This window comes from Arachis duranensis, chromosome 10 (assembly GCF_000817695.3).
Source record: "Arachis duranensis cultivar V14167 chromosome 10, aradu.V14167.gnm2.J7QH, whole genome shotgun sequence".
Lineage (NCBI taxonomy): Eukaryota > Viridiplantae > Streptophyta > Magnoliopsida > Fabales > Fabaceae > Arachis > Arachis duranensis.
In genome coordinates this window covers 52,446,466-52,473,873 of record NC_029781.3, presented here as the reverse complement: position 1 = coordinate 52,473,873, position 27,408 = coordinate 52,446,466, and the positions used below count along the sequence as shown (strand labels likewise).

Here is a 27,408-nt window from a genome sequence, read left to right as displayed (position 1 = left end):
AAGTAAAACAACTAATGAAAAGACAAAGAGAATAACGAAGAAATATCGTTTGGGTGTATTTTCTATAATCGTTTGGGTGTATTTTCTATAATCGTTTAGGTGTATTTCTGAAGTTCTATTATTTTCAAAACGATTTCAAAGTTTGATTTCAGAAACCATGAAAATCGAAAAAAAGAAACAAGAATACCAGTAATAAATGCAAGTAAAACAACTAATGAAAAGGCAAAGAGAATAACCAAGAAATATCGTTTGGGTGTATTTTCTATAATCGTTTGGGTGTATTTCTGAAGTTTCATTATCTTCAAAACGATTTCAAAGCTTGATTTCAGAAACCATGAAAATCGAAAAAAACGAAGCAAGAATACCAGTAATAAACGCAAATAAAACAACTAATGAAAAGGCAAAGAGAATAACGAAGAAATACATGGAAGAGGAGGAAGAAGAAGAAGAAGGAGAAGAAGAGGAAGAGGAAGAGGAAGAGGAAGATGAGTTGTTCATAATCCACGGTGAGTGAAGAAGAAGAAGAAGAAGAAGAGGAAGAGGAAGAGGAAGAGGAAGAGGAAGAGGAAGATGAGTTTTTCATAATTCACGGTGAGTGAAGAAGAAGAAGAGGAAGAGGAAGATGAAGAGGAAGAGGAAGAGGAAGAGGAGTCGTTCATAATTCACGGTGAGTGTAACGCTTTGGAAACTAAATAACGCATTAAAAGACTCTAATGTGTAGCAACTTGTAAAACTTGTAAGTCAAAAAGACTTGTATGTGTAGCAAGCCTCTTAACATTAACTTACCACATACGTGGTACCAAGGTAGAGAAAATCGAGATTTTACGTGAAATTGAAAAAGTAAATAAAAAACGTAAAACGTAAAATCTTAACAAGATTTAAATCGTAAAATCGTCAAATTTAGTACAAATTTCGTAAAATTGATAAACTCATTTAAAATCGTAATATCGAAAGATTTTAAGAGTTAGATTGAGATTCTAGCTACTATACGTAATACTTTATATGACACGTTATCATTTAACTAACGAAAGAACTAATTTATTTTATCTTTATTTTTTAAGGATTAATATAACTAAAAAAATTTTTTGACGACTAATTTAAAAATAAATGATTTTTCTGACACGAATTTAACTATTAATTTTAAATTTAATACGATTAAAATCTTTAGGACTAAACAAGTGTAACTCGGGAATCTCGTTAAGGAATTAAAGTGGAGCATAACTCACCAACGACCGGTGGGTGGTTCGTTCGTTGGTGAAGTGGTTGAAGTCTGAAGCGTGAATTTACTCAGTTAAGCCACTCGATGCCCAACCTTACTTACTCTCAAACTATGACAACGATGACCACAACGACGTCGTCTCCACCACTTCTGTGCTCCTTCCTCGCATCGAAACAATTGCTCCTAAAACCTTCACTCTCTCTTCCCCAATCTCCCAAATCAAAACCGCTCCTCAACTCTTTCTCCGCAAAACCACCTGTCCCCAAAGCGAGAAGCACCAATTCGAGGACCGTTTTGTGCTTCGCGGGTCGCCGAAAACCGGTTGAGTTAGCCGAAGCCTCGCCTGAGGCAGGTAGCGATGGTAATTTCAGGAGAATATTTCAAATAGCATTGTGGGTTGCAGAGGCCGTCTACATTTTGTGGCTCTTCTTGCTTCCTTATGCCCTTGTGTGTACACCTTTTGATTTTTTCCGCATTTATCTTCCGGTATCAATTAAGTGAAAAAATTTAGAGTCTAAAATCGCTCTTTGCCATGTTTCCTTGAACTTATTACCTGTTTTAAATTGTCACTGCTTTTAAATTATTTATCACTATATTTCCGTTTTGACATGGTGACATTTTTTTTTTTTTGGAATTTTTGGTTCACTGCTAACTTGGATGCATTCTCCTTTAGGATTAGTAGGGAACCATGGAATAGGAAAAGTAAAACAAAAGCTAATTTACAAAATTGTATCTTTAGATTAATGATAGTAGTATTCGAAGAGCATTTGATAAAGATAGAGTAAATGACTTGTACGGAATAAGTGTATAATCAATAGAGAGACAATTGATGTTATTGTGGAAGTCAACTTTTGAAAATATATTTTTTGAAGTTCATTTTCAGACTTTACGAAATTATGATGCTTGGCGTGAATGTTCTGTTAGTTGGTGAGTGAACACTTTAAACTTTAAAGCTTATTACATCAAATGTGTTTTGCACATTCTAGTCACAATTGTAACATTGTAGGCTCTGCTGGATGTTCAGTGATGTTATATGGTATGTATGTTTGGTTCAATACAGAGAGAAAGAATGCTGACCTTTTGGGCAAAGATCTCTGATGATTAATACTTAATCATAATAATAACTACAAAAATATTTTGTCACTAGATGGGGTTGCATATATTAATTAAAATATTTTTAAGCAACAGGTTAAAGATATTATGGGATTAGAGAAAAGAAGTGGAAAGGAAAGAAAGCTTTGGATTTCTCTATTATGGGATTTCCATCTGAAACTTTTGATGTGTGATTTTGGAGCTGAAATCCAGTTGGATTTCTTTGTTTGATGGCTTTCCATGTCTATCGGTATGATTGTATCAAAAAGTTGCTTATATCATCCCAGAATGCTTACTCTGCCCTGGTGGGAAAGTAAATAATTTAACCTGTTGTATTATGCGTGATTATTGTTCCTGAAAAATTTTATATTGGTGAGATTGATTTGACTTGCAAATCTAAAATTTGACATGTATTGCAACAGGGGGATCCTGTATGGGCAATCAGTTCTGAAACAGTTAACGATCTTGTGGGTCTTTTGCTCAATTTCTTTTTCATCCTGCCTTTCATGAACTTTGGTATGTTGACTTAATACCTGCTGCTGATTACACTCATAAATGATGAATGAGTTGTAGCTTGTTCTTTCTTGATGAATCTTCTTGCAGCTTCTAGACTCGAGAATTGCATTGTCAGATGATGATAACTAATATTCCGGGTTTTTTTATTTATTTTATTTTTTATTTCACAGTTAGGATGTAGCATTGATAGTTATAATGATCAAAAACACTGTTGTATCAATGACAGTTGTAATGATAAAAAACAGAGGTAGCCACCAAGGCCAATAGCAGTCATAGATATGGGGTTCCCCAACAAAACACAAAATTCTAACTTTGGAACTTTGACATAATCACCAGAAATACTTTCACAATTTTTAGAGTTCCTTTGCTGATTATTTGAAATGGATCCTTTTTTACTTTGTTTATTTTGTGGATATTTGGATTACAGCAGCTTTGTGCTACAATGTAGCCTCAGTTGGTTACTTGGTTTTGATAAGATTTTATTCTCTGAATCCTTTTCTCCGTTCCTTTATATGGTCATTTTAATATGGTCAATTCCTGTTGCCATGCCACTACACAACAGGCTTATTAATATATATGCTCCTGTAAAATTTTCTACTAGAAATATTGTATACTATATTATTCTGTTTATAGGTCCATGCATGAGTGACCTTATACTTCATTGAGGTTTGTGTTCTGGTAAGTTTACTAAACCAAATAAAATCATACTGGTATCTTTCCCCTAATTGCAGTTTCTGTGTTCAACTTGATCAATAATATTAATTGGTCTAGTCATATTTCCTTGATATGTAAGGTTATTTAATACAAAGGCAAAGGCAACATGTGGAACTTGCAGCCTGATATATAAAAATAAGTTTTTGGGAACACATACTGTATGCATTTTTTTAAGTTTTTATTTTTTTTTTATTTTTTTTATCCTTTCTCTTTAATGATTCGTTCATGCGACATTCTGGCAGAGTAGTTGGCATTCATCTGATTGAGGCCCCAGTTCTTCATCCCGTAAGTATTATTGAACAACATACATATTATTGGATCCAAATTTACATTATTTGATTTGAAAGTCTCCATGATGTTCAGAATTTTCTTGCTTCAGATGGCTGAAGGCCTGTTCAACTTTGTGATTGCCTGGACTTTTATGTTTGCCCCAGTGCTGTACACAGATTGTAGGAGAGATAGATACAAGGGTTCTTTAGATGTACTCTGGGGCCTTCAAATGTTCCTCACAAACAGTAAGTTTTCATTCGACTCTCTTTGCGTGACATGCATTTTTGTTATCTTGTTCTGATTATTTGCTAAATTCAGAACAGAAAGGAGTGATGAATAGTCTGGTCACGCTCAGTGTCAATATTCTCTATGATCATATACTTACCACAAGTATATTCTCTCTGTAGAAGCAAACTAGTGAAATATAGTCAAATTGCTTCACAGTTGTCCCTGTTTCATATACTTAAGAAAGTAATGCTCTTCATATAATTCGCTGACAGGATTAAATGCAAGAATTCAATTCAATTTTCTTTTACCTTATTAAAAGGTGTAACTGCAATCCTACTCAACTGGTCAGCGGTCAAATGCCAGCTGTGGCATTTGATCCGCAATTTCTTTGGGTAAGACAGTTCACCAACCAACAGAGTCTTTAATTACTTCTGTATTATTTCCACCACTTCTCCACTAATGTTTAACACGGTTACCGAAGTTACAACTCTTGCCATCACTATTCATAAGCGGTATAAGAATTTTCTGGTTCATAGTGATTAGGAACACTCAGCGCTGGTAATGTTTTGGGGTTTGACTAGATAAAAGGGTGGCTGTCCGCCAATTGAGGTCCCTATATGTTTGAAGAATTTAATTACAATGTACCGACAGTGTTAAAAGAATGATTTATGCTGTTGACCAATTAGATACTTGCATTTATATGAACTTTGAGATAGTGAGTGGTTTAGTTAAACACGTTTTTCTGTTGTCAATTCGTGATTGGAGAATTGGATGTATATGTAAAATTTTTCTCTATGTGCAAGTTTCTGTTTAAACTTTAAACTATGTTTTATTCCCAAGTTATTTTTCCTTTTTGTTCAATTAATTGAGTTTCTTTACGTATTCATGATGGCAGCATTCTTGATCCCATATATGGCAATCCGATTGAACAATGCTGACGATGTCAGTGGTCCAAGCAAAAGGTCGGAACTGGGTTCCTTGATGACCAATGGTGCCTCATATGTTGGACTCATTGGTGGGATTACATGTATTGTGTCTATATTGTGGGCTCTATATGGCAGAACAGATGCAAATTTCGGTGGCATAGCAGATAGATGGGAATTCCTGGTCGGTTTCTTCGGATCAGAAAGGTTGGCTTATGCCTTCATATGGGACATATGTCTTTACATGATTTTCCAGCCATGGTTACTTGGAGACAACCTCCAGAATGTTCAGGAAGACAAGGTTGTCTTGGTAAATTATCTTAGGTATATACCCGTGGTTGGGACAATTGCTTATCTCCTTTGCTTGGAGCCCAAAAAAGTTTAAGTGTTTAATCAGTTTATCTTGCATGGAGAGCTTCTCAGCCGAAGGAGTCTTACTTGAACATTTTATTATTGATTACAAAATATGCAAATCAAGTGCACTTTTGTCAGTTCCTTCTTGTGGATATTGTAATCTCTTGAAATTTTAGGCAACTTTATTGGAGCAATAAGATGTAGCTTTATGGTCCTAAGCCTTCACTTGCTGGCTCACCTGAGCAAACACAACTTTTGCTACCTCTTTTTTTATCCCTTTCGTCGATAGAATTTCTTCAAAACATGAAACGTTTCGTAGAGGTTAGAACCCAGGTGAATTGTATAAGAATGATTAGCATCTTCGTTATTTGAACCCCCATTTTCTTAGAGCAAGGAGCTCTCCCCCATTTTGCTATACTCCTTTCAGATTAAGGCTTGGTTTGGTAAAGCTTTTTGAAGATGTGCTTGTGCTTTTGAAAAGTTCAAGTTCCTCGTTTTGTGTTTGGTAAATCAAAAAGATCATCTGCTTGTGCTTACAGCTTTTAAAAGATCGGGGTACTTTTGAAAGCACCTAGGATAGGGAAATAGATCCTCTCCATTTTTTTTGTCACTGGAGAGAATAAAGTGTAATCTCCCACCTTTAATTTTACAAGTGGGACCAGCAATAAATGAGAGAGAGAATGTATTGAATGGTGAGATTTTCCACTGGATACCATCCAGTTTTTTTTCCACCGGAGAGGATCCACTCCCCTTAGGATAGAGCTTTTCAAAGTTGGCTTGTACTTTTCAAAATTTAAAAGTCTAATATAACCTCATATGTTAATTAATTTTCAAATTTAATGTTTGCATTTATGTCTATTATAGTATTTTTAAATTTTAAAAGCTATTTTACCAAACACAATTGATGTTACTTATGTTTATTAAAAGTTGTTTTTGATTTGATTTACCAAACATAAATGCTACAACTTTTAAAAAGCTATCTTTTAAAAGTTAACTTTTATAAGCTACTTTTAAAAAGTAAAAGCTTTACCAAACTAAGTCTAAGACCCAAAAATTTATGGCTTGCTTTCATTTTGGGTGTGTTAAAGGTTGAAGCTCAAGTGCAGCGTCCTTTCCTACTTATATACAATAACAAACAATAAAACCAATTTCAACAGCTCACTTGGCTTCCTTCCACGCATCTCATTATATTTTATTGCGATGCATCACAATGTCCTATAATGAACTTCCAAATCTATTCGTATATTTTAACCGTAAAAGTTGTAAAGTGTGTCTGTGAGTTGGAAGAATAAACTTCTATTTTGACCTTTAAAAATTTTAATTTTGGATAAAGTAACTTTTAAAAAAATTTGGCATTTTGTTTATCTGAAGATAATTTCAATTTGAGAAAATGCACCAAATATAGCTACATATTTTGATGCAATTTTTTAAAATTTGCTTGGAAAATTTGATTTTTTTCATCTTCCAAATTTATTGCCTAGAGAATTTATTTTAGTAATTTTTATTGTGAATGGAAAAAATTAGAAAAAAATTTTTTTTTTCAACTATTTATCTCGTAAATAATTTTTCAAGTAATTTTATAAAAAAATGAATCAAAGGTATGAAATATTTCACACTTATAAAAACAGAGCATTTTATTAAATTGATATTATCTTTAGAGGATCAAGATTTTATTTTTTTTAAATAATTATTTCAACAAAAATTAAATCTTTTAGGATGCAAAATAGTTACTCGGTTTGGAATTTCATATTAGAATGGAAACAAGGAAGAGTGCAACCTCTAAGATTCCCAGATTAAGAAATTTAAAGTTTTAAACAATAAAAAGAAATAGCGACTGAAAATTTTATCTAAGCTAAAAATAATTGTGAATTGTAGGTAGAAAAGTAAAACGATGTCGTAAAGACGTAAACTACCATCTTCACAAGTCTCCAGTATACTTGCCAGGCAATCCTCACTTGACACTGAAACAGGAGAAAAGGGAGTTCCGTAAATTTTCCCGCCCATTTTTCATACTCCAAACAATGGCTCCAAAATCGGATAGCGCGGAAGGTAAATCCATCACCGGCGCCGCCACTTCCTCCACCCTTTCTCTCTTCGATTGTTAGATTCAGATTGAAGCTCTCTATTCTCTGTTTTCCCCTTTCTGTTATCAGCTTTTGCTTTAGCGATTTCCTTTTCTGAACTGAACATTTCATCTATTTTATTTATTTATTTGTGCTTTCGTTTAATTCGCAGCGATCGTGTTGAACTTCGTGAATGAGGTAACCTATGTTGTAGTCATATACTTTTGATGCTAAATGGTTGTTTGCGCTTGTTCTTCACAAGTAATGTCTTCTTCGAACAGTAGCGTTCATGAATCGTCCTCACTTTCTTTTTAATCAATTTCTATTATTATTCTTTTGCCAGTTTAGTTTCTATGCGTTAAAAAAGTTAGCATACGGTTATGAACTATATACTTTAGCTTATATTGATAAGTGTCTTTGGTGAAATTCATTGAGGTTTCCATATTTTGCTTATGGTCTTTTCAGTTTCTTTGCCACCAAAGTAATTGAAAACAGCACACTTTTCTGAGCTGAATAATTTAACTTATGTTGATTTGGGTCTTTGGAAAATTCGTTTATTTTCTGGGTTTTTTTTTTTTTCACTTTGTTTTCTCAGCAAAATAGGCCTTTGAATGCTCAAAATGTGGCGGATGCTCTGCAAAAGTTCAACCTCAAGAAGGCAGCCATACAGAAAGCACTGGACAATCTTGCTGATGGTGGCCGTATTTCTTTCAAGGAGTATGGCAAGCAGAAGATATACCTTGCCCGGCAGGATCAGTTCAACATTCTGAACAGTGAAGAGCTTAATCAGATGAAAGAACAGAATGCCAAACTGCAAAAGCAGCTTGAAGAACAGAAAAAGACTATTAATGAGGTTGAAGCAGGTACACTGAATTATGTGATCATCAAACCATCGCATTGATTAATGTTATCAAAAACCTTGTTGTTGACAGTTTTCATCAATTTGAGATTTTAAAAAAGCTCCTTTTGAATCCTGAAATTTATGAATGTAACTTGTAACTGCAGAGATTAAATCATTGCAGTCAAATTTAACACTGGAACAGATCTGTGGTAGAGAAGCAGATCTGAGGATGGAGGTAGCTAGTGTGCATGTTTAGTGCTGAATTTCATTGTTGATAAAAGAATTTGCAATTGTGCAGATTTTGACTATGATTGTTTCCATCTCTGGCTTCTGCTTCAGGTTCAAGAAATGGAGAACAAGTTGACTAAGCTACGCGGAGGTGTTACCCTGGTGAGTCCTGAAGAACGCATGGCTGTGGAGACCATGTTATCAGAGAAAATAAGTCAGTGGAGAAAGCGTAAAAGAATGTTCAAGGATATATGGGACACTCTTACTGAGAATTCACCTAAGGATCCCAAGGAATTAAGGGTATTGTTTTGGGTCATCATGATCACGGATTTTGTTTTATTTTATGTATCTGTTCTAATACTGATACATGTTTGTACTTGGCAGGAGGAGCTTGGGATAGAATATGATGAAGATGTTGGAGTGAGTTTGCAATCATACAATGACCTTATCCAACAAGGAAAGAAAAGGCCAAGGGGTTACTGATATATTTATAGGGACGGAGTCTCAGATGTCTGCTCTTCCTAATAAACAATTAGGTGTGTATATTCCTTGGGGTTCTGACCTCCCTGAACATGTTTGAAAATTATGTTCCCTATGTAATTGTCTTACAATTCAGACCTAGTTGTTGCCTTTGTTCCCTAGTGAATTTACAAGCATGGCTCACTGCAATGTTATTGTTTATATCTTTTTAGGCATTAACATCAGTTGCATTTGACAGAAATATAGCATGCTTCACTAATGTACATGTTTCAAGGTCATATAAAATTATCAATATGAAGCATTTTCCTACTTGATTTCAGCATCATTTCTGCTGATGAATCACTATTCACATCTAATAGATTCCAAGAATAACTCTTAAGCACGATGTTAAGATTCTTACAATTGCTTTGCCATGTATGACAGATTCTGTTTAAATTGAACAATTCTAAGCTAGAAAATACCATAATGGTTAACAATGAGTTTAATCTATATTAACTTGACATAGCCCATACAATATTAATTATGAATGGCAACCTCAGTTAGAAGTCTCTTAAGATCATCTGTTTTTTTTTTTTTTTCTGCCATCATATGTATTGTCAAATATCATTCTGTTTCTTATGCAAATGTCCACAGGGTGCCTATTTCTATGACACTGTTGCAACAACTGCAGATGATTTCATTCATTTTTATTCCACCTAAATAAACTAATTTTACAAGTTACAACACTGCAAATCCAAAACAATATCTTGATAATAAAAAAATAAAAAATATTGAATCCATAATTACACGCTTAGATAAGCTACTAGCAAAACTCACATCCAAAATGCAGTATGGAAAGCAACATACATTCATTTTCAATAGCAACTTGTACTTGTCTACTCATCTAGTCCTCACAGAAATTGGCCTCTTCTCCAAATCCAACTGAGGTCCACTCTGCATCTTGGTTCTTGTCACTTTTTTATTAGATTCATGTTTCTGAGAGCCTGATTCAACTGCCTTACCCTTAGTATATTTTGGAGATATCGGCATAGAATATTGATTTATGTTCATTTTATTATTGGTGTCGTCATCACTTTCATCAAAAACTACTTCCTTATTTAAAATATCAGCTGACACCTTCAAAATCTCATCAATTGAATTGGAACCTAAACTGTCTTTTGGTTTCTCTAACCTGTTTATATTCTTGTTATCTCCTAGAGTTTCATTAAAGATTTCTGTCTCTTCCAGTTGAGGTTTATGTCCATGAGAAAATTTTCTCGGTTTGGGGCTTGAAGTGTTATGATCATCAGGATCATGGGGTTCAGATCGGGAGAGTTCCACAGCTGCCCTTGCGGCAGCTTCTGCAAATGCTGCTGACTCAAAAGCTGCTTGTGCTGCATCAGCTACATCCTTGTACTTTTTCCTTGCCTTAAATGAATTGGATAACTCCTCATCTTTTCCTCTGTTAGGGAAATTATGAAAAATCTCTTCCCCTATCCCGTGCTTGTTCTGGTTTTGATTTTCCGCATTGAATTGCTCCTGCATATATCCCATCAGATACCATTATTTGTTGTCTAGAAAAAACTATATTGCTTCCTTTGGTTTTATATTTACCTCAACCGAAACAGAGGAAAATTCTTCAAGTTGCAGAATAATATTGTTCTCAGAAGCAATTTCTTTGAGTTGCTTCATTCTGCTTTCCAAGCTTGGCATCCTTGTTGACAGCTTTTGTACCATCTATAAGTAGCCACATAAAAAAATGATGGATACAGAAAAGAAAAATTACTCAGAAAACTAATGTGATTTATTAGCATTTGGTATGCAGTTATAAATCAAGCTAGTGTCTAAAGCAGCCATAACAAAATAATGGGAAGATGACAATCTGAGACTTGATAAAATAACTGATTATCATATAAGACACGTACCTGAGGATGGACTCCACAATTGTTCCTTAACTCAATAGCACGTGAAGCAAACTCTTTGCCAAACCGAGATGTCAAAACTGCACGAATCTCTTGTATCTCTGGAAAATCTCCACATAGAGTAACCCGGATGCTACCTCCTTCAGTTCCTCAGGACATTCCCTATAAAAAGAACAAAACACAGCTCGTGAATTTAATAAGTAAACAAAAAAAATTCATCAAGTAAAATTGCAAATTATGAAGTGTAGAGTAATAAATTTAACCTCTCTTGTTCAATGAGATGGATCCTTTCGATCACAAGGTTGCAATATCCTTCAATCTTGTCGTACACATCCAACATATTTTGCTCCTTGATAACATGCTCAACCTATGAGAAGAAAAATGATCAAAATATGACTTTTATAAAACAGTTAATAATATTATACATGTAAACTTACTCGAAGCAAAGCTCGTTCATGGTGGTCGAGTTGGAGGAGTTGAAGGACATCGCAACGGGCTTGTTTAAGGCGAACCTGGCGCTGGTTCTTGAGCACAGCAATGCGTGAAATGGCTAACGTTATGATAGGCCTGAACTTTGCAGCCTTGAAAGTTCTTCCAAGCAGAGCATCGAGCTTCTTACCCATCTTACAGTAGAGGAGGAGCGGAGTAAATAATTTCAACTATGGCAGGCACCAACCTCTGGAAACACGCAAACTTGAGGGCGTTCATGCCAGTTATAGAGAATGGATCTTTTAAACGCTAGTTTAAGAATGAACCAGAGGACCAGTCGGCAAGTAACTAATTCGTCATTCAATTATTTATTTATTATATTTATTTTTTGTTGCATACATAACTTTACTTATTTATTTATTAGAGATGAGGTAAAACCGTAAAACCTTAAATGTACATTTTTCATTTTTTAAATGTGTTGTTTAGTTTTTCACGTTTCATTTTAAATATGTTTAATAAAAATACTACGTATATATAAAAAATTAGTCACTAATTAGTTATCATATATTTATATATATGTATTATTTATTTTTATGTATATTTTAAATTTTAATATATATTTTATATAAATTACTAATTTGGTGGTCAATTTTTTGTGCACCCATATATAATTGTAATTTTAAACTTTAGAATTTTTCGGAAAAAAAATTTAGAAACAAAAATCAAAGAGAAAACGAAATTTTATTATGTTTCATTTTTATCTTCACAAAATTTAAAACTAAAATATTAAAAATAAAAACAAAACATTTTTCAAATCAAATCTACTTTTAAATTCTTGTGTTCCATTTTAGTACAGATCACACCAATGCTTTATCCTTTAGTGTGACTCATATTTCAAGTTTTCAACAACTAAGCGTGTTTTATAAATGATACCACATTAATATATATCGCAAAACCTATTGATAGCCAATTCGTATATTTAGTAGTTCTCGTAATGTCCTAAAAATACAAATCACTTTATATTTAAAATTGAGTAAATGTTCAAGTCAAATTAGTTCTTTAAATTTTTATTTAATTAAATTAATGTCCAAAATTTTACAAATCAATCAATTTTTTCTCTGTCCGATTTTTTTTTTGTTTAAACTCTATTTTTCACTCATTTATAGAGATTTTCTTTCGGGTTGTAGCAATTTTGAACTCCCTAGTCAACACTCTAGCCAATAAAATCCCAACTCCTTTTTTTTGTGCGCAAATAAGTCTCTATATTATATCATTTTATTATACTGAGTTAAGCATAATGGAATGCATTCAAAATTTCGAAATGGTTCATTTTGCTATTATGGTCATTTGGGCTTTCTTAGCAAAGAAGAAAGGAAGGATTGGGAACAATGGAACCAAGAGGCAACCTACTCTAGATGGCTATTACGCGGTTGGTAACATTTCGAGGAAAAGAACATGAAGTGTGGCGTCTGAGTCGCCATGCACCTTCAAAGAAGGTTCTGTTCATAATATGAACGAGTTGAATGAAGAAAGGAACGAGGGACATAAATGAAAAAGCAAATCCTTTGTTTAACAAGTAATCATCGTTTTGGTACGACTATTTCAGGAGAGGCATCAGACGCAAACCCCGCACAGTTAGGTCCACGTCCATTTCATTATGCGTAAGCACGATACTTAAGTTCAACAATTATTGTTGACCCCCAAAAACACCAAAGTTCGACAATTATTGATACTTTTATTCTTTTAAACTTGTTTCTTTTTCCTTAATATATGATTTTTGTCTTTATATTATCAACGTGTTATATCTTGATTTTAAGTTTTATAAACAAAAAGATTTGTGTTTGGTCCCTTGTTCTTATATAGTATTAACAAGTTTCAGAGTAAGTTTGGTAAAACTTATCAATAAGTTTAAAAAAAAAATAAATAAATAAGGAAGCTCAACACAATAAAAATAGAAAAAAGATTAACAAAATAAGAAGATAAAAACAACAACAAAGAAAAAACTTATTTTATTGTCATCGGTAACATTATCATCAACAATAAGAGCGATTTCACACCACTTCACTCTTTATAGATTTAAAATGATTTCATGATTATTTCCTCTACATCTATTTTTTTGTTATGAAAAATTCTTCTATTCCTTTCTATTGAGACATTTTAAATAATTGTAAAAAAATACATCAACCATTTCTTATGTTTTTTCTTCTTATTGTGAACTCCTATCCAACTGTCAAAATGTTTCTTTAACGTGGTTAGAATGGACCATAGCCTGCCAAAATCAGATAACCATGCGGACCACACCTATCAAGTAAATTTACAGTCAAAAAACAAGTGGTGAATATATTCAACATCTTTTTCACATAATACACAGATATTATCATCCTGATTAACAACTCCTAGTCTACTCAATCTTTTCTTGGTATTCACTCTATCTATCAAAACAAACCAAATAAACAACTCCACCTTTGGTGGAACTAAGCTTTTTCAAACAGTTCTAGTAAAACTGTAACTTGTTACATTCTTCGGAAGTGTTTCTGTCTACAACACCTACACAAAAGAGTTAGTAGAAAAAATATCTTCTATGTCAAACTTTTACACAACTCTATACTCTCTGCCATATGTTAGTTTAACCGGCCTTAAAGTATCATATGTAACTGATTCACTAGGTCCAACTTTCATTGGTATAACTCTCGCCTCCATTGGAAGTTTCAAATCTGTAACGACCCAATTTTCAATATGCCTAGGACATACCGGAAACTGAGCGCTACCAATTTGTCATCCTAATTATTATCTATTATTTGTTATATGAGCCTGATTCGTTGTTAAAAGCGTAGTTAGTTTGCGAGGTACCTTTTTTTTTGAAAATGTTTGGATCAATAAACATAATCATTTATAATCAATTCACAAATAATAATAGATAAAACAGTTATAAACAACCATACATAAATACATCACAAGCAGCTAACAACATTCAGTGATCCAGCCTTTATTAGAGTATAGACTTTTAGTTAGAACACCCATAGATATAGCTAGATAATAACTATATACATATACATACATACAACATCCCAGGTCCTGACCTGTTCAAGAGGTCCCTAAGCTGGCACCTAGACTAGCCTAGACTCTATACTCACCTAGTCCCTCTAAACTACTAAAGCGAGGGAAAGTATGTTCTAAGTCTTGAAAACTCAAGTCAGGTGGAACGTTATCAAAAGGTGGAACATCATCTACTACTCCTCTGCACGATCAGACATTGCCATATGACGTCACTCCAGTACCTCATCAAGTAGCCACATAACAAGAGTCTCGTACATAGGATTTAGGTTAAAGTTCGCGTACAAACGGGGTGCAGACGTTGGCTGGTCTCACAGTATATACATATGAACAAAGAACGGAATTCACCCTAGACTCAGAAGACTACCTAGAGTGGAATCCTCTTTATAAACGGTCATCAGCGAACTACGGAAGGGTACCCAAGCTTCCATCTGAAGGGGGAAGGGAGAGAGAAGGGGTAAGAACTGGGGAGTTCTTAGTAGGGCCAGGGTTATTAGTTACGTTCATTAATTCCGTGTTGTTTAGCAGATAAATAGCAGAATACCGAGAAGTAGTAAATAGAAGATACATATAAATAGAGGAAATAGAGAAAATAGAAAACAGAACACAAACAGAAAAATACAAAAAAATACAACACAGACACAGAGAATAGAATACAAACAAGGAAAGCATACATTCATACAACAATCATAACAGAGGAAAATGCACAGCCAAGTATGATGCAGGTCTAGCCCTAGCGCAGGTAATGAGCTCATCTGTCGGTTACATACCCGCTCCCGACGTTACCCAGCAACCTCTGTCTGGATAAGGCTTTCCTGTTGGCAATATCCACTTCAAGCAACCTTTGTCTTGCAGGGTATCCACTGCAAGCAACCTTTGTCTTGCAGGGCAGAACTTATTGGCCGATATACGCCCAACAGACTCACGTAAGCAACCTCTGTCTTACAGGAGCAACAACATACTCACTGTAAGCAACCTCTGTCTTACAGGAGCAACAACACACTCACTGTAAGCAACCTCTGTCTTACAGGAGCAACAACACACTCACTGTAAGCAACCTCTGTCTTACAGGAGCAACAACACACTCACTGTAAGCAACCTCTGTCTTACAGGAGCACATTCATCTTGATACCTCTGTAAGCAACCTCTGTCTTACAGCAAAGCATTATAGCAAGGTATCCCAGGAAAGCGTTCTCAGTGGTCGTACCACCATCTATCTGACTGCCTCTCTGCAGCAGATTCTTACATAATCATTCTCATTATCATCATTCATTAACATTCTCATTATTCATCATCACTTTCACATTCTTATGCAGTACCTCTTTCTTTCTCTGTTCAATCATGCTATACAAACTCTACAGCTTTTACTTTTACAACATCTTAACTCAAACCATTTCTCTTTGTCACATTACTCTCTTCTCTGTGTCTTTTTACTTTACTCTGATTACTCTTTTCTCTGTATCCCTCTATTCTGCTCTGGTTACTCTGTTCTCTGTGTTTCTTTACTCTGCTTTGGTTTCTCTGCTTAACATATGTATTTAAAGCTTATGTAAATTTCGGTATGAATAGTTAGTCTGTCCCAAGTATAGGTTCATTAAGTCTATACTGAAATAGTTTAACTTTTCATATAATACCTAACCCTAGCTGCAACTCAAGTACTAACTAAGTTGCCCTAGTTTGTTCACTTGTCTCTGTCTGTTTTTCTGTCATTAAAATTTTACAAACTTTTTCTTTGGTTTTTATCTTTTCTTTAACTTTTTATCTTTTCTTTATCTTTGCCTCACTAACATGTTATTACCACTCCCTAAGTGTTTTATGAAGGTAATTATGAAATTCTGCACTTAAAGTTGTCTTTCTAAAGCTTTTACAAAAAACTGCCTTTTCCATATTATTTTATTATTTTATTAAAATATTATTTTTAATTAAATATTATTATTTAATATTTTATTATTATTTATTATTTTATTAATATATTTTCAAAAATTAACTTTACTTTAACCTTCAACCTTTAAAAAATTACTTCCTTGCCCTTTATAAGATCTAAAAGGTGTTCTTCAATGTTCTTCACCACACTCAAAGTGTTCTTCATGTTCTTCAGATTTTTTCTCTGTTTTTATCCGTTTTTCAGTCTTTTCAGCAACCGATTTTTACTATAATTCATAATAAATTAGCAGCCACTAAAACCCCATCTTTTTCACATGATTTAAACACAAATTGAATCCTAATTTGAGCTCCAGGGTTTCGTTTTCCAGCAGCCATAAGAAGACACATTCATAGCTTGAATTTCATCAAATTTCATCAAATTTTCACCAAAATTTCAACAAGAATTACTCATACAAACAATCAATTTCAAGCACAGCCAAACCATATCATAATCACACAACTCAAACACAATCAATCAAGATTAAATTTGTCAAACCCTACCTAGTTTTGCTGCTCCTAATTCGGTTAGACTTTCAGGTGGTCCTTTAACACTTTTTCCTCCTAAATCACATCAAGAACAACTTTAAATCCAAAACCCCTCAACTAACCAAATCTCCCTCAGCACATTAGGAGGTGATTTCTAACCTTAGACTTCCTGGAAAGTCACATTTCTTGGCCCTCAAGTCAAGTTAAGCATGATTCCTAAGGAAGAACATCAAGAAAACACATGTTTAAGCATGTTTCCTTGAACCGAATCAAAAGAGAGATGGTGCAGCCAACTCACCTTGATTCCAGCCTTGATAAGTCATATGATCATGTAGAGAAAGAAGAGAGGATCTTTTTGGTGAAATCGGAGTTTGGATTTGAGTTTTAGTTCAGAAGAAATCAAGCTTTGAAGATTTATGAACCAAGAACTTTCTCTCCTTTTTCTCTTGGTGATTTTCGGCCACAATGAGCAAATGAGGCAGCCTTGGGGATTTTGGGGGTGTAGGGTGAGCTGTGATTGGTTGGCTTGGAGGTGGATTAAAATAATATTAAAATATCTCAGGTGTATAACTACTAAAACTAGATGTATCGGAACACTTGTAAAAACATCTCTAAAAAATATTTTCTGAGCTACTAGCATAAATGACACTAGTAACATATTTATTATGAGAATATAACATGTATGATGAGGCCTTAGCATTGCTAAAATCATCAGAGAGTGCTGGTGCTAAGCTGCACCAGTAAACTGTGAACCCGGTTAAACCGATTTCCTGTTTTTAACTAAAACAGACCAAGTAACCTTATAATATCTTTCAAGCAACTTCTAATAATAATATAATGATAATATTATACTATTATCTTTCTTCTCTCATGAATCGAGTCCGGTTTGTCAAACTGAGCCTATTTACGAAAACTAGAATCAAAACTCCTAACCGATACGGTTCAAAAACTAGATTCTCCGTGGCCGTGTTGTCGAGCTTGCTTCAAAAGAGGTTTTGGCTTAAAGATGTCGTAATGACAATAAGGATTGAGATGCTTGATGATACAGCAAAGGTGTTCCCTTTACTGATCTTCTGGAGAAATTCGTGCCTGTAGAAAAGATCTGCGTACTCGAAAATCGGGGTTGTTACAAAATCCACTCTAACCCATCCCAAAATTCACAATTCCCTATGACAGGTACTCTTTGTTTTGAAACTGAGAAAAGTATCGAGAATCAAGCTTTTAAAGACCCACATTGTAGTCAGACATCTTCCCAAAATTGAGTTCTTCTTCTATCACCCATCTCCATAGACTGACCAGTAATCATCTTGTCCCTCACATGTTATCGTTAATCTATAGCTGGCAAATATCCTTCCATAGACTGACTTTGGTAGGTAACTGGCAAATATCACACACTTTTTTGTGATTTTTGGGTCTGCAATGTCTTGCTTTCTCTTTTTTTTTGTCAATCTCTTTTTTTGAGAATTTTTTTTATTCTGCGGTTAGAGAATTACCATGATGTCATCTTCTTCATTGTACAATATTGCACTTGATGCCACTGCTAAATTCCATGTTTTTTCTATTTTCAAGTATCTGCTCCTCTAATTTAAAAATCTGACTATCTTTGGTGCCCTCGCTCCCTTCTTTGGTACCATCTGCTCCTCTAATTCCCATTGTCATCTTAATCAGTGTAGAGACCACCCCATTTTCCTTCATTAATGTTCTTCCACCTTGATCAGTTTCTTCTTCATCAACACAAACCCTTGTAACGGGTTCCATGCTATAACCATCCGCAACCTCAGCCCCATCATCCGTATTATCATCAATGTTGTCTGCATCATCATCAGCACTAGTTCCATCAAGTCCACCCTTCGCTGCTTTCACTATCACCACTGAGTGTATCCCAGCTTGGTTCTTTGTCTCCATAACCGCTTCATTATCACATTCTATCACAGGCGACATCAATGCACATCTCTTTCTCGGCCACGTTGAACTCCCGTTGCCATGGCTAACCCGTTTCCCCCCTTCGTTAAGATGACTTTCTTCTCCATGGACCAATAAAGCACCGTCACCTTCTCCAGGCATTAGGGCTGTGCAAAAAAAAAAAATCCAAATTTTTGATTTAAACCTAATCCAAACGAAATCATTTGAAAAAATCAGTTTTAAATAAAAAATCTAAACCAAATTGTATCTATTTTATAGTTTGGGTTGTTTTTATTCTAAACCATTTAAACAATCTCAAATCCGGACCTAGATCCAAATTAAAAAAAATCCTAATTTCCTATGAAGCATGGACACTTTGCTGAGTTGCTGTGTCCGCGTGTCAGACACATTTTGGATACGACACTCTTTGACACTCGTCTGACACGCGTGTCTGCTGTGTCCAATCGTGTCTTAATAAAAAAATAATAATTCTTTGCTGGACATGCTTGGACACACCTAAACACCATCACGTGTCAGAGTGTCAAGCCTTATTATTAACATGTATTCTTGAAACAAATTTAGAAATAATATATATTATTATTTATTAAATTAAAAAATATTTTAAATACTTTATATAATTAAAATAAGACACTACAAATAATTTAAAAATTAATTTATGTTTTAATATCAATAAAATATCAAAATATCATTATCTAAAAATACTTTATATTTTATATATATGTGTGTCCTCGTGTCTTATCAGATTTTAAAATTCGTGTGTCAACGTGTCTCGTGTCATGTCGTGTCCCATATCCGTGTATCATAGCTAATTTGAGAGTCTAGTTCATACATAGGAAGTGGAACACTTGGTCTTTCCCTTTTCCTTCTTGGTCTCATCCTCTTCCTTCTTCAACGTGTTATCTCCGCCGTCGGTGTTTGTTGTCACCGCCGCAGGCGACCCAGAAGCAGGAAGATTGAAGATGCGATGGTGCGTCCTCTTCGTCATCTCTAAAGGTGCATCGCCTTTCTCTCCTAGAGCTTGAAGCTGTGATGGTGCATCCCCTTCTTCATCTCTGACAGTGTGTCCCTTTCCTCTCCTAGAGCTTGAAGCTGCAACGGTGTGTCCCCTTCCTCTCCCAGAAGTTGAAGCTATGAGACTGTCTGTCATTCTGTGATCTCTGTTGTCACTTTGTCATCGTCTTCTACCTCCAGCTCCATCCCTTCCAAAGTTTAGGTATATTGCTGGGTGTTTCTTTATTTGCATTTTTTTTGTTTTAGTTCTAGTTTTAAATGTGAGTTTGCAATTTCCTTTGTTCTTCACTGGATTATTTTAGTGAAATTGCATTTTTTCTTAATAAATTTCATTGGTTTGTTATGTATTTATATTGGAATATTGTATTAGTTTTTTGGGTGGGTTTTCTTATCACTATTAGGGATGGAATTTGAATTGAGAATTTGAGATATGGATGTTGTACGCACCTAAACATTATTGAGTTTAATTTAAGTTGAGTCTCCATTTCCTGAATATAGCTTTTATTCTGTTCTCTAAAGTACTGGTTGGTTGAGATAGTAAACAATAATCTTGAACATAATAGGAGTACAAGTTTAAATTCTAGGAAAGCATTTCTGGTAATATTGCTTAAAATCTCTTATGTAATATTGCTTAATTTTAGAGGAATGATAAATGACAAATGATAAATGACATTTACAAAATAAATCCACATGGTTTATCTTTTTATCGGAGTTAAACTAATGGACAAGAAAATTAAATTTAACCCCTAAGGGAAAAACATTTTATTATTTTTCACTTGAATAACAGCTGTAAAAGAAAATTTATACTAGTGAGTGATTAGTATTCTAATATTAATATTGTCTCTATATTATATATAGAGCAAGATGACTAATAATAATAATATTGATGGGATCATTTTAAAGTAGAGAAAGCTACCGAGAAAAAGACTAAATACAAATGTTGTGGTAGTTTAATACAATATGGGAATGAAACCAGCTCAATAGGTAGTCATTTGAAAATATGCAAAAAAAATCCTAACAATGATTCGAACAAAAAAGAAAAACAACTACACCGATTATAGATGAGCATGGTATTTTAAATTCACCTACTGCTCTCAAATTTGACCAAAAGAAGACTTGAAGGGAACTTGTGAAAATGTTTATTGGGGAAGAGTTACCATTTCACTTTGTTGAGAGCCTAAAATTTTAAAAATTTGTGCATGTCCTGCAAGCAAGATTTAAAGTTCTTTCATGGACTACATTAGCACGTGACTTTGGAGCTTTTTATGCTAAATACTAGATGAAGTTGCAAGATTTTTTCTTGACAAATTATGGTAGAGTTTGTCTAACAACTAACACTTGGACTTCAATTCAAAATTTTACTTATATGAGTTTGACAACACACTTTGTAAATTTGGAATAGAAATTACATAAAAATATACTTAATTTTTGCCAAGTGACAAGTCATTCAGGAGAGGCCATAAGAGAGACATTTGAATCTTATTTAAGTAATTGGAATTTGAATCAGGTATTTAGTGTGACAGTTGATAATGCGTCGTCTAATAATATTGTAATTAAATATCTGAAGCAGCGATTAGGTTCTTGGAATAGCATTCTTTTGAATGGTAAATTTATTCACATGAAGTGTTGTGCACATATTCTAAACTTAATTATAAAAGAAGGGTTGAAAGAGATTGACAAGATTGCGAGAATCGAACCGGTCATTGAACCGGTCAAGTGACCGGTTCAATAGTTCAATGGTTCAACCGGGGTCGAACCGTGGTTAAACCGTGTTAAATAAAATATAAAATAAAATTAATAAAATTTAATATACATGTAAATATTATAGAAACTAAAGGAACTTATTATAAATATTTGTCCATTTCAGTGTAAAAGAAACCTACAGATCATAATTAAATCAATTTCTTTTTTCATTCTCAAATTCTCTTTCTCTCTCTCTGACTTTTTGCACAATAATAAATTTGTGCTACATAATTCTTCTATCCAGGTTCATCATCTCAGAGCAATTTTCCTTTACCTCTAATCACATCCTTGGCAACAACATACACTTCTTGTTTTTGGAGGCCAGAACCCAAAAGATCATGTTCAAGAATCACAAAAAAGAAATCAGAATAACAAACTTACATGGAAAGTCACCACCAGCAACAAAAAGTCCAGAATCACAAAAATTTTAACAAAAACTTCTAATCAAATATTCAACAATAAAAACTCGAATCCAAACACAGAGCACTCAGCATCCAAAGTTAGAAAATCCAAAAACAGAAAAAAATAAACAAAGAATTCATACTCAGCAATCAGCATCCAAATTAAATTCAAAATTATATCAACAACCCCCCCAAAACTCAGAACACAAAATTAACAAAATTAACAACCACTATTAAAATCAACCATCAACCCTAACTCAGAATTTCATCAACAAAATTAACTCTGCAAAAAATATTTAACAGAATCATTCAAAACAACCATTATTTCAGAAGATCAGCAACATCATAAATTGAAGTAGAACGCTTACCAGCAACGAGGGAGGAAGGGACATGACGGCAAAGAGGAAAAAAATTTAGCTCGGACAGAAAGAGAAGGAGAGAGAGGGCTCGAGGACAACGACGACAGAGATTGCGACGTCAACAGCTCCAAGCAGATCTTTGAGAGGCGATGACGGCAAGGAGAAGCAACGTTTGCAATGGCGACGAGACATAATGCAGAGCAAAGAGGCAGCAACGGAAAGACTGATAGAAGCAGAGAAGAGGTGACGACCAGAAACGATGAGGAGCAGTGCGAGGAGGGGAGAAGCACCGACAACCCACGATGAGGAGCGGATAGCGGTGATGGTGGCGGCTACTCTTCGTTGGAGTTGGAGGAAGATTGGAAGGAAATTAGGGTTGAGGTGTGGTTAGGTGAGGGACTGAACAAAAGAGGCTGGGGCTATGTGGGGTTCAGACGTTCAGGGTTTTAAATTTTTTTTTAGACACAAAACGACGCCGTTTAGGGGTTTAATTTTAAACCAAAAAACCCGCTAAAAAATCGGACAGTTCTACCGGTTCACCGGTTAACTTCCGGTTTGACCGGTTTTTTCACCGGTTTTTTGGCAAACGGTTTTTGGCCTTACCCGGACCGGTTAAGTGACCGGTTCCCGATTAATCCGGTTGAACTGGCCGGTCCGGTTCGGTTTTCAGAACTATGGAGATTGATGAATCAGTCTTGAGGATTTATAGTACGGTAAAATATGTCAGTTTTTTTCATCTAAAGCCACTAGGTTTCAAAAGTGTGTTGAAATAGAAATAATTTAGTATAAAGGCTTGCCTTATATGGATATTAAGACTAGGTAGAACTCTACCTTTCAAATGTTAGAGGTAACTTTGAAATATTGTAAAGCATTTGAGTTGCTTGCATTGAAAGACAACATGTATACATGAGAGATGAGTGGAGAAAAAAGGAGAAAAAATGAGAGATGTAACTTCTGATTTAGACTGGGAGTATGATGAGTCAATGGTACTATTTTTTATCTTGAGCATCTTGATATTTTGTAGTGGTTATTTTAGAGAGATTTTTCGGTGGCATCTTTTGATATTTTTATGATGATTAAATGTTATATGGATTAATTATTGTCATTAAATATATAAAGAACAAAATCTTAGGCATAATGAACCTATATAATTTAAAAAGGCTTTAGTATTAATTTTACCTTTAAAAATATTAAATTTCAAAATTTGTAACAAAAAATCAATTTAAAAACTAGATTTTTGGTAGGAAAAATATGTTTTGGAAATTGAATTTCTAAAAGCTTGTTTTAAAACTGGATTTTTAATTAAAAAACTGGTTTTCAAACTGGATTTTCAGAAAAAAATATTTAAAACCAAATTTTTAGAAAAATCGGATTTGAAACCAATTTGGAAGTAAAACAGGATTTCAATTTTAAAAATGATTTAAAATCAGGTTTTATTTTTCCAAACTAGTTTAGAATCAGTTTTCCTTGTCATTCCAGTTTCAATTTGGATTCATGAACTATAAAACTGGTTCTAAAGTGGATGCAATTTGGATTTTTAAAAATTCAAATCATGTCGACCCCTACTAGGCATCACTGTTACAATTTCTTCCATGCTTACCCAGTTCCCCATTCTAGTCTTAATTACCCGCCCCATGTTTAATATACCTGACTCAGCTTCTAACCCACTCTTTAAGAACCCGCGTTTTCGCGTAAAACCGTTTTAATAAAATAATTTTAGTGCCCGGAATAGATTCAAAAATTTAGAAGTTTTAATTTAAAAATATAAATGAGAAATTTGGTTTCAGTGAATTTTTCTGAGTTGGAAATGTATTTCTTTCGAACAGTTTTTGTAAAAACGCATACTGGCAATTAAGCCGGCAGTACCGGCTCTGGTCTGTCCAGCACTGCGTATTTTGGAAAATAATATTTGGAAAGTGATTTATTATTTTGAAAGGAGAAAAATAATTTAGAATCGAAAACCAGACACTAATCTTAAAGGTTTTGGTCGAAAGTGGGCCAAATGGACCAAAAATGCTAACGGAATGGACCGGGCCCAAACTAGGCCTAAGGTCCAACATATATAAGATGAGCCAAGGAAGCTCATTTCAGCACAAAGAGAGAGAGAGAGTTCGGTTAGAGTGAAGAGAGGAAGAAGAGAGAGTGCTCTTTTCACCTCCACCTTCTGGGAGCCATAACTTTTGATCCGAAACTCCGATTAACGAGCCGTTTTCGGCCACGTGAAGCTCTCGACGAGCTCTTCCTTTCCATATAATTTTTTTTGGTAAGAGATCTCTGTTCACTCTCCAATTTCATGCGCTAGAAGTTCTGCGTTTTTATGTTTGGTTTTTGAGTAGATTTTGTGGTTTTGCTTGTTTAGGTGATCTCTAGTAGCAGATAAATGTTGAATTTTACCCCTAATCACATTGGGTAAGGTAAGGCTTCACTAAACCCTTGTGTTTATTGTTTTATGTATCTTAGGTTTTGATTTTGGTGATATATGTGTTGTTAGTGTGAGCCTTGGTGTTTATTGGTGTTGGTTGAGGCTTTGGATCAAGCTTGGTGGCTTCGTTTTGGTGTTTGGTGCATTTGGGAATCGGCCAAGGTATGGTTTCAATTTTCTTTATGTAATATGTAATGTTCATGGACATTTAGGCTAGTGGCCCATAGGATAGGATTGAATTGGATATGTGGTTGTTGTGGTATATGTATGATGATGGTAATTATTGAGGATTATTGGTGTTAATGATATATTATGATGTGGAATGATGTGGGTGAGTGTGAATGTTGATATGGGTAACATAAATGTTGATTTTGATGATTATTGTTTGGAAGATGTGAGTTTTATGAGATTAATATAAAGAGTTGTAGTAGTTGATGTTGTTAATGATTCATGGAAATGCCATTTTTGAATGAAGAGAATTATGCTTGTTTATGATATCTTGAATGTTGAGGAATAAGTAATTTGATGGTTCACAATGGTGTTGACGAGTTATGATGTTAATTGTGTGAGAAGGGTGAAGTTGAGGTTTGAATTTGTGAATTATGAGTTATGGTTGGGTTATGGTGAAAAGATTGAGTTAGAGAGGTTCGATGGTTGAAAATGGTATAATATGTTGTAAAGGGTAGATTATGATGGGAATTGGAGTTTGAGGTGGTTTTGGTTTGATTTTGGTTGGGAGTGTTGGTAAGTTGAGGTTTTGAGACTTTTGGTAAAAGTTAGTTTTTGGTGAACTTTGTCTGATCATAACTTTTGCCTCGGCTTTCAAAATTGGGTGAAATTTGTTTAGAGTTAAAGATCTTTGAAAACCCTTTAAATTGATATAAAGATTGTGAAATTTGGAATTTTTTAGAGGGAGTTATGATCATTCAAAGTTGGTGCTAAAAATCTGAAATTCTGCAAAGTTGTAGAATTTTAGGATTTTCTGATATGTGCGCACGCACAGCCATGTGCGCCCGCACAACCCTGCAAAAATGTTATTCTGTGCGGACACACAGACCTGTGCGTACGCACAGGCAAGGGAAAGGGCTTTGGTGGCAGCGCTAGCATAGGTTGTGCAGACGCACATCAATGAAGAATTACGACCTGTGCGGACGCACACCTACCCCTGTGCGCACGCAAAAGTCGGAAAGGGTCGTCTGTTAGGGGCGCTCGCACAGCTTGTACGAGTGAATAGGCTGTATATTTTAGTACCTGTGTGTATGCACACCCCTATGCATATGCACACTTTCAAAATCTTCCTGGGCGTGCGCACGCACACCCCTGTGCGGACGCACACGCCCTGTTTCATAAATTTAAACTTTGTTTTCAACTATTTCACCTTCCCAACAAGGTTATAAGCTTCTATAACACCATTTTAAGGCTTTTGAACTTAATTTTGAGTATGGGAATATGGGAGATAAGCTAGGTGTTTTAGTTGATGTTTATTTGGAAAAAGTTAGCAAACGGAGAACTTAAACTTTGTTTTCAATTATTTCACCTTTCCAACAAGGTTGTAAGCTTCTATAACACTATTTTAAGGCTTTTGAACTTAATTTTGAGTATGGGAATATGGGAGATAACCTAGGTGTTTTAGTTGATGTTTATTTGGAAAAAGTTAGCAAATAGAGAACTAGGATTCTGTTGTATTGGGGAAGGTTTGATGATATGTGATGAATGGTTGATGGATGAGATGCGAAACCAAGGAACTGAAATGTGCTTGAACAGTGGGTGAAAGGAGTCGAGGACTCTGAATGAAGTAATGGATCCATCTTGTGCTAAAAATGTTTTGAAAACCACTGTACCACTTTTTATTGAAACTAAGAGATGCTATGCGCCTGAGCAGGGGCTGAAGTTGGATCCCGCCTATTCGAGGTAGCGGCGTTCGTCCCGCTTGCGCTTAGATGTGAGGTTGGTGGCAATAGATCCCGCTCGCATCCTTCGGATCTATAGAGCGTGCAGGCGCCGATACCTGAACAGTGATCCGAGCACTATACCTCGGGGGTTCCCATATGAGAAAATCCGAAGGGCGACGTCTCCATGGAGATGTGTCGGGTTGGCAGTTGAACCGACAATGTGATATCACAGCCAATAGGACAGACATTCATCATGTGCATCTTCTATATGCTTGCTTGCATTGTTTACTTGAGTTTTCCTCATTGTATAACATGCCTATTGATAAGCGGATAATTTATACGCTTTTTGGCATTATTTTTAGGTAGTTTTTAGTAAGTTCAAGCTACTTTTAGGGATGTTTTCATTAGTTTTTATGTCAAATTCACATTTCTGGACTTTACTATGAGTTTGTGTGTTTTTCTGTGATTTCAGGTAATTTCTGGCTGAAATTGAGGGACTTGAGCAAAACTCTGAAAAAGGCTGACAAAAGGACTGCTGATGCTGTTGGAATCTGACCTCTCTGCACTCGAAATGGATTTTCTGGAGCTACAGAACTCCAATTGGCGCGCTCTCAACGACGTTGGAAAGTAGACATCCAGAGCTTTCCAGCAATATATAATAGTCTATACTTTATTCGGAAATTGACGACGTAACTTGGCGTTGAACGCCAAGTACAAGCTGCTGTCTGGAGTTAAACGCCAGAAAAACGTCATGATCCGGAGTTGAACGCCCAAAACATGTTATAACTTGGACTTCAACTCCAAGAGAAGCCTCAGCTCGTGGATAGATCAAGATCAGCCCAAACATACACCAAGTGGGCCCCGAAAGTGGATTTATGCATCAATTACTTACTCATGTAAACCCTAGGAGCTAGTTTATTATAAATAGAACATTTA

At 34.9% G+C, this 27,408-nt stretch overlaps 2 protein-coding genes, 1 long non-coding RNA gene and 1 pseudogene across 3 annotated transcripts; 2 read left to right on the top strand and 2 right to left on the bottom strand.

The window, feature by feature from the left end:
- Nucleotides 1-1,200: 1,200 nt before the first annotated feature.
- Nucleotides 1,201-5,453, top strand: LOC107470384 (uncharacterized). The gene is made up of 5 exons (XM_016089779.3): nucleotides 1,201-1,666; nucleotides 2,734-2,827; nucleotides 3,789-3,826; nucleotides 3,921-4,056; nucleotides 4,935-5,453. The coding sequence occupies exons 1-5, from the start codon at nucleotides 1,304-1,306 to the stop codon at nucleotides 5,345-5,347; spliced, it is 1,044 nt and encodes a 347-aa protein (XP_015945265.1). The 5' UTR covers nucleotides 1,201-1,303; the 3' UTR covers nucleotides 5,348-5,453.
- Nucleotides 5,454-7,248: 1,795 nt separating this feature from the next.
- LOC107470387 (homologous-pairing protein 2 homolog) lies at nucleotides 7,249-9,196 on the top strand. The gene is made up of 6 exons (XM_016089786.3): nucleotides 7,249-7,365; nucleotides 7,552-7,577; nucleotides 7,975-8,242; nucleotides 8,385-8,455; nucleotides 8,560-8,748; nucleotides 8,833-9,196. The coding sequence occupies exons 1-6, from the start codon at nucleotides 7,338-7,340 to the stop codon at nucleotides 8,929-8,931; spliced, it is 681 nt and encodes a 226-aa protein (XP_015945272.1). The 5' UTR covers nucleotides 7,249-7,337; the 3' UTR covers nucleotides 8,932-9,196.
- A 385-nt stretch (nucleotides 9,197-9,581) lies between these two features.
- LOC107470386 (uncharacterized) lies at nucleotides 9,582-11,586 on the bottom strand (annotated as a pseudogene).
- Nucleotides 11,587-14,278: 2,692 nt separating this feature from the next.
- LOC127742383 (uncharacterized) lies at nucleotides 14,279-17,165 on the bottom strand. The gene is made up of 3 exons (XR_008003577.1): nucleotides 17,020-17,165; nucleotides 16,737-16,937; nucleotides 14,279-14,743 (listed from the first exon to the last, which is right to left on the bottom strand). It is a non-coding gene; the product is annotated as an uncharacterized LOC127742383 (long non-coding RNA).
- Nucleotides 17,166-27,408: the final 10,243 nt, after the last annotated feature.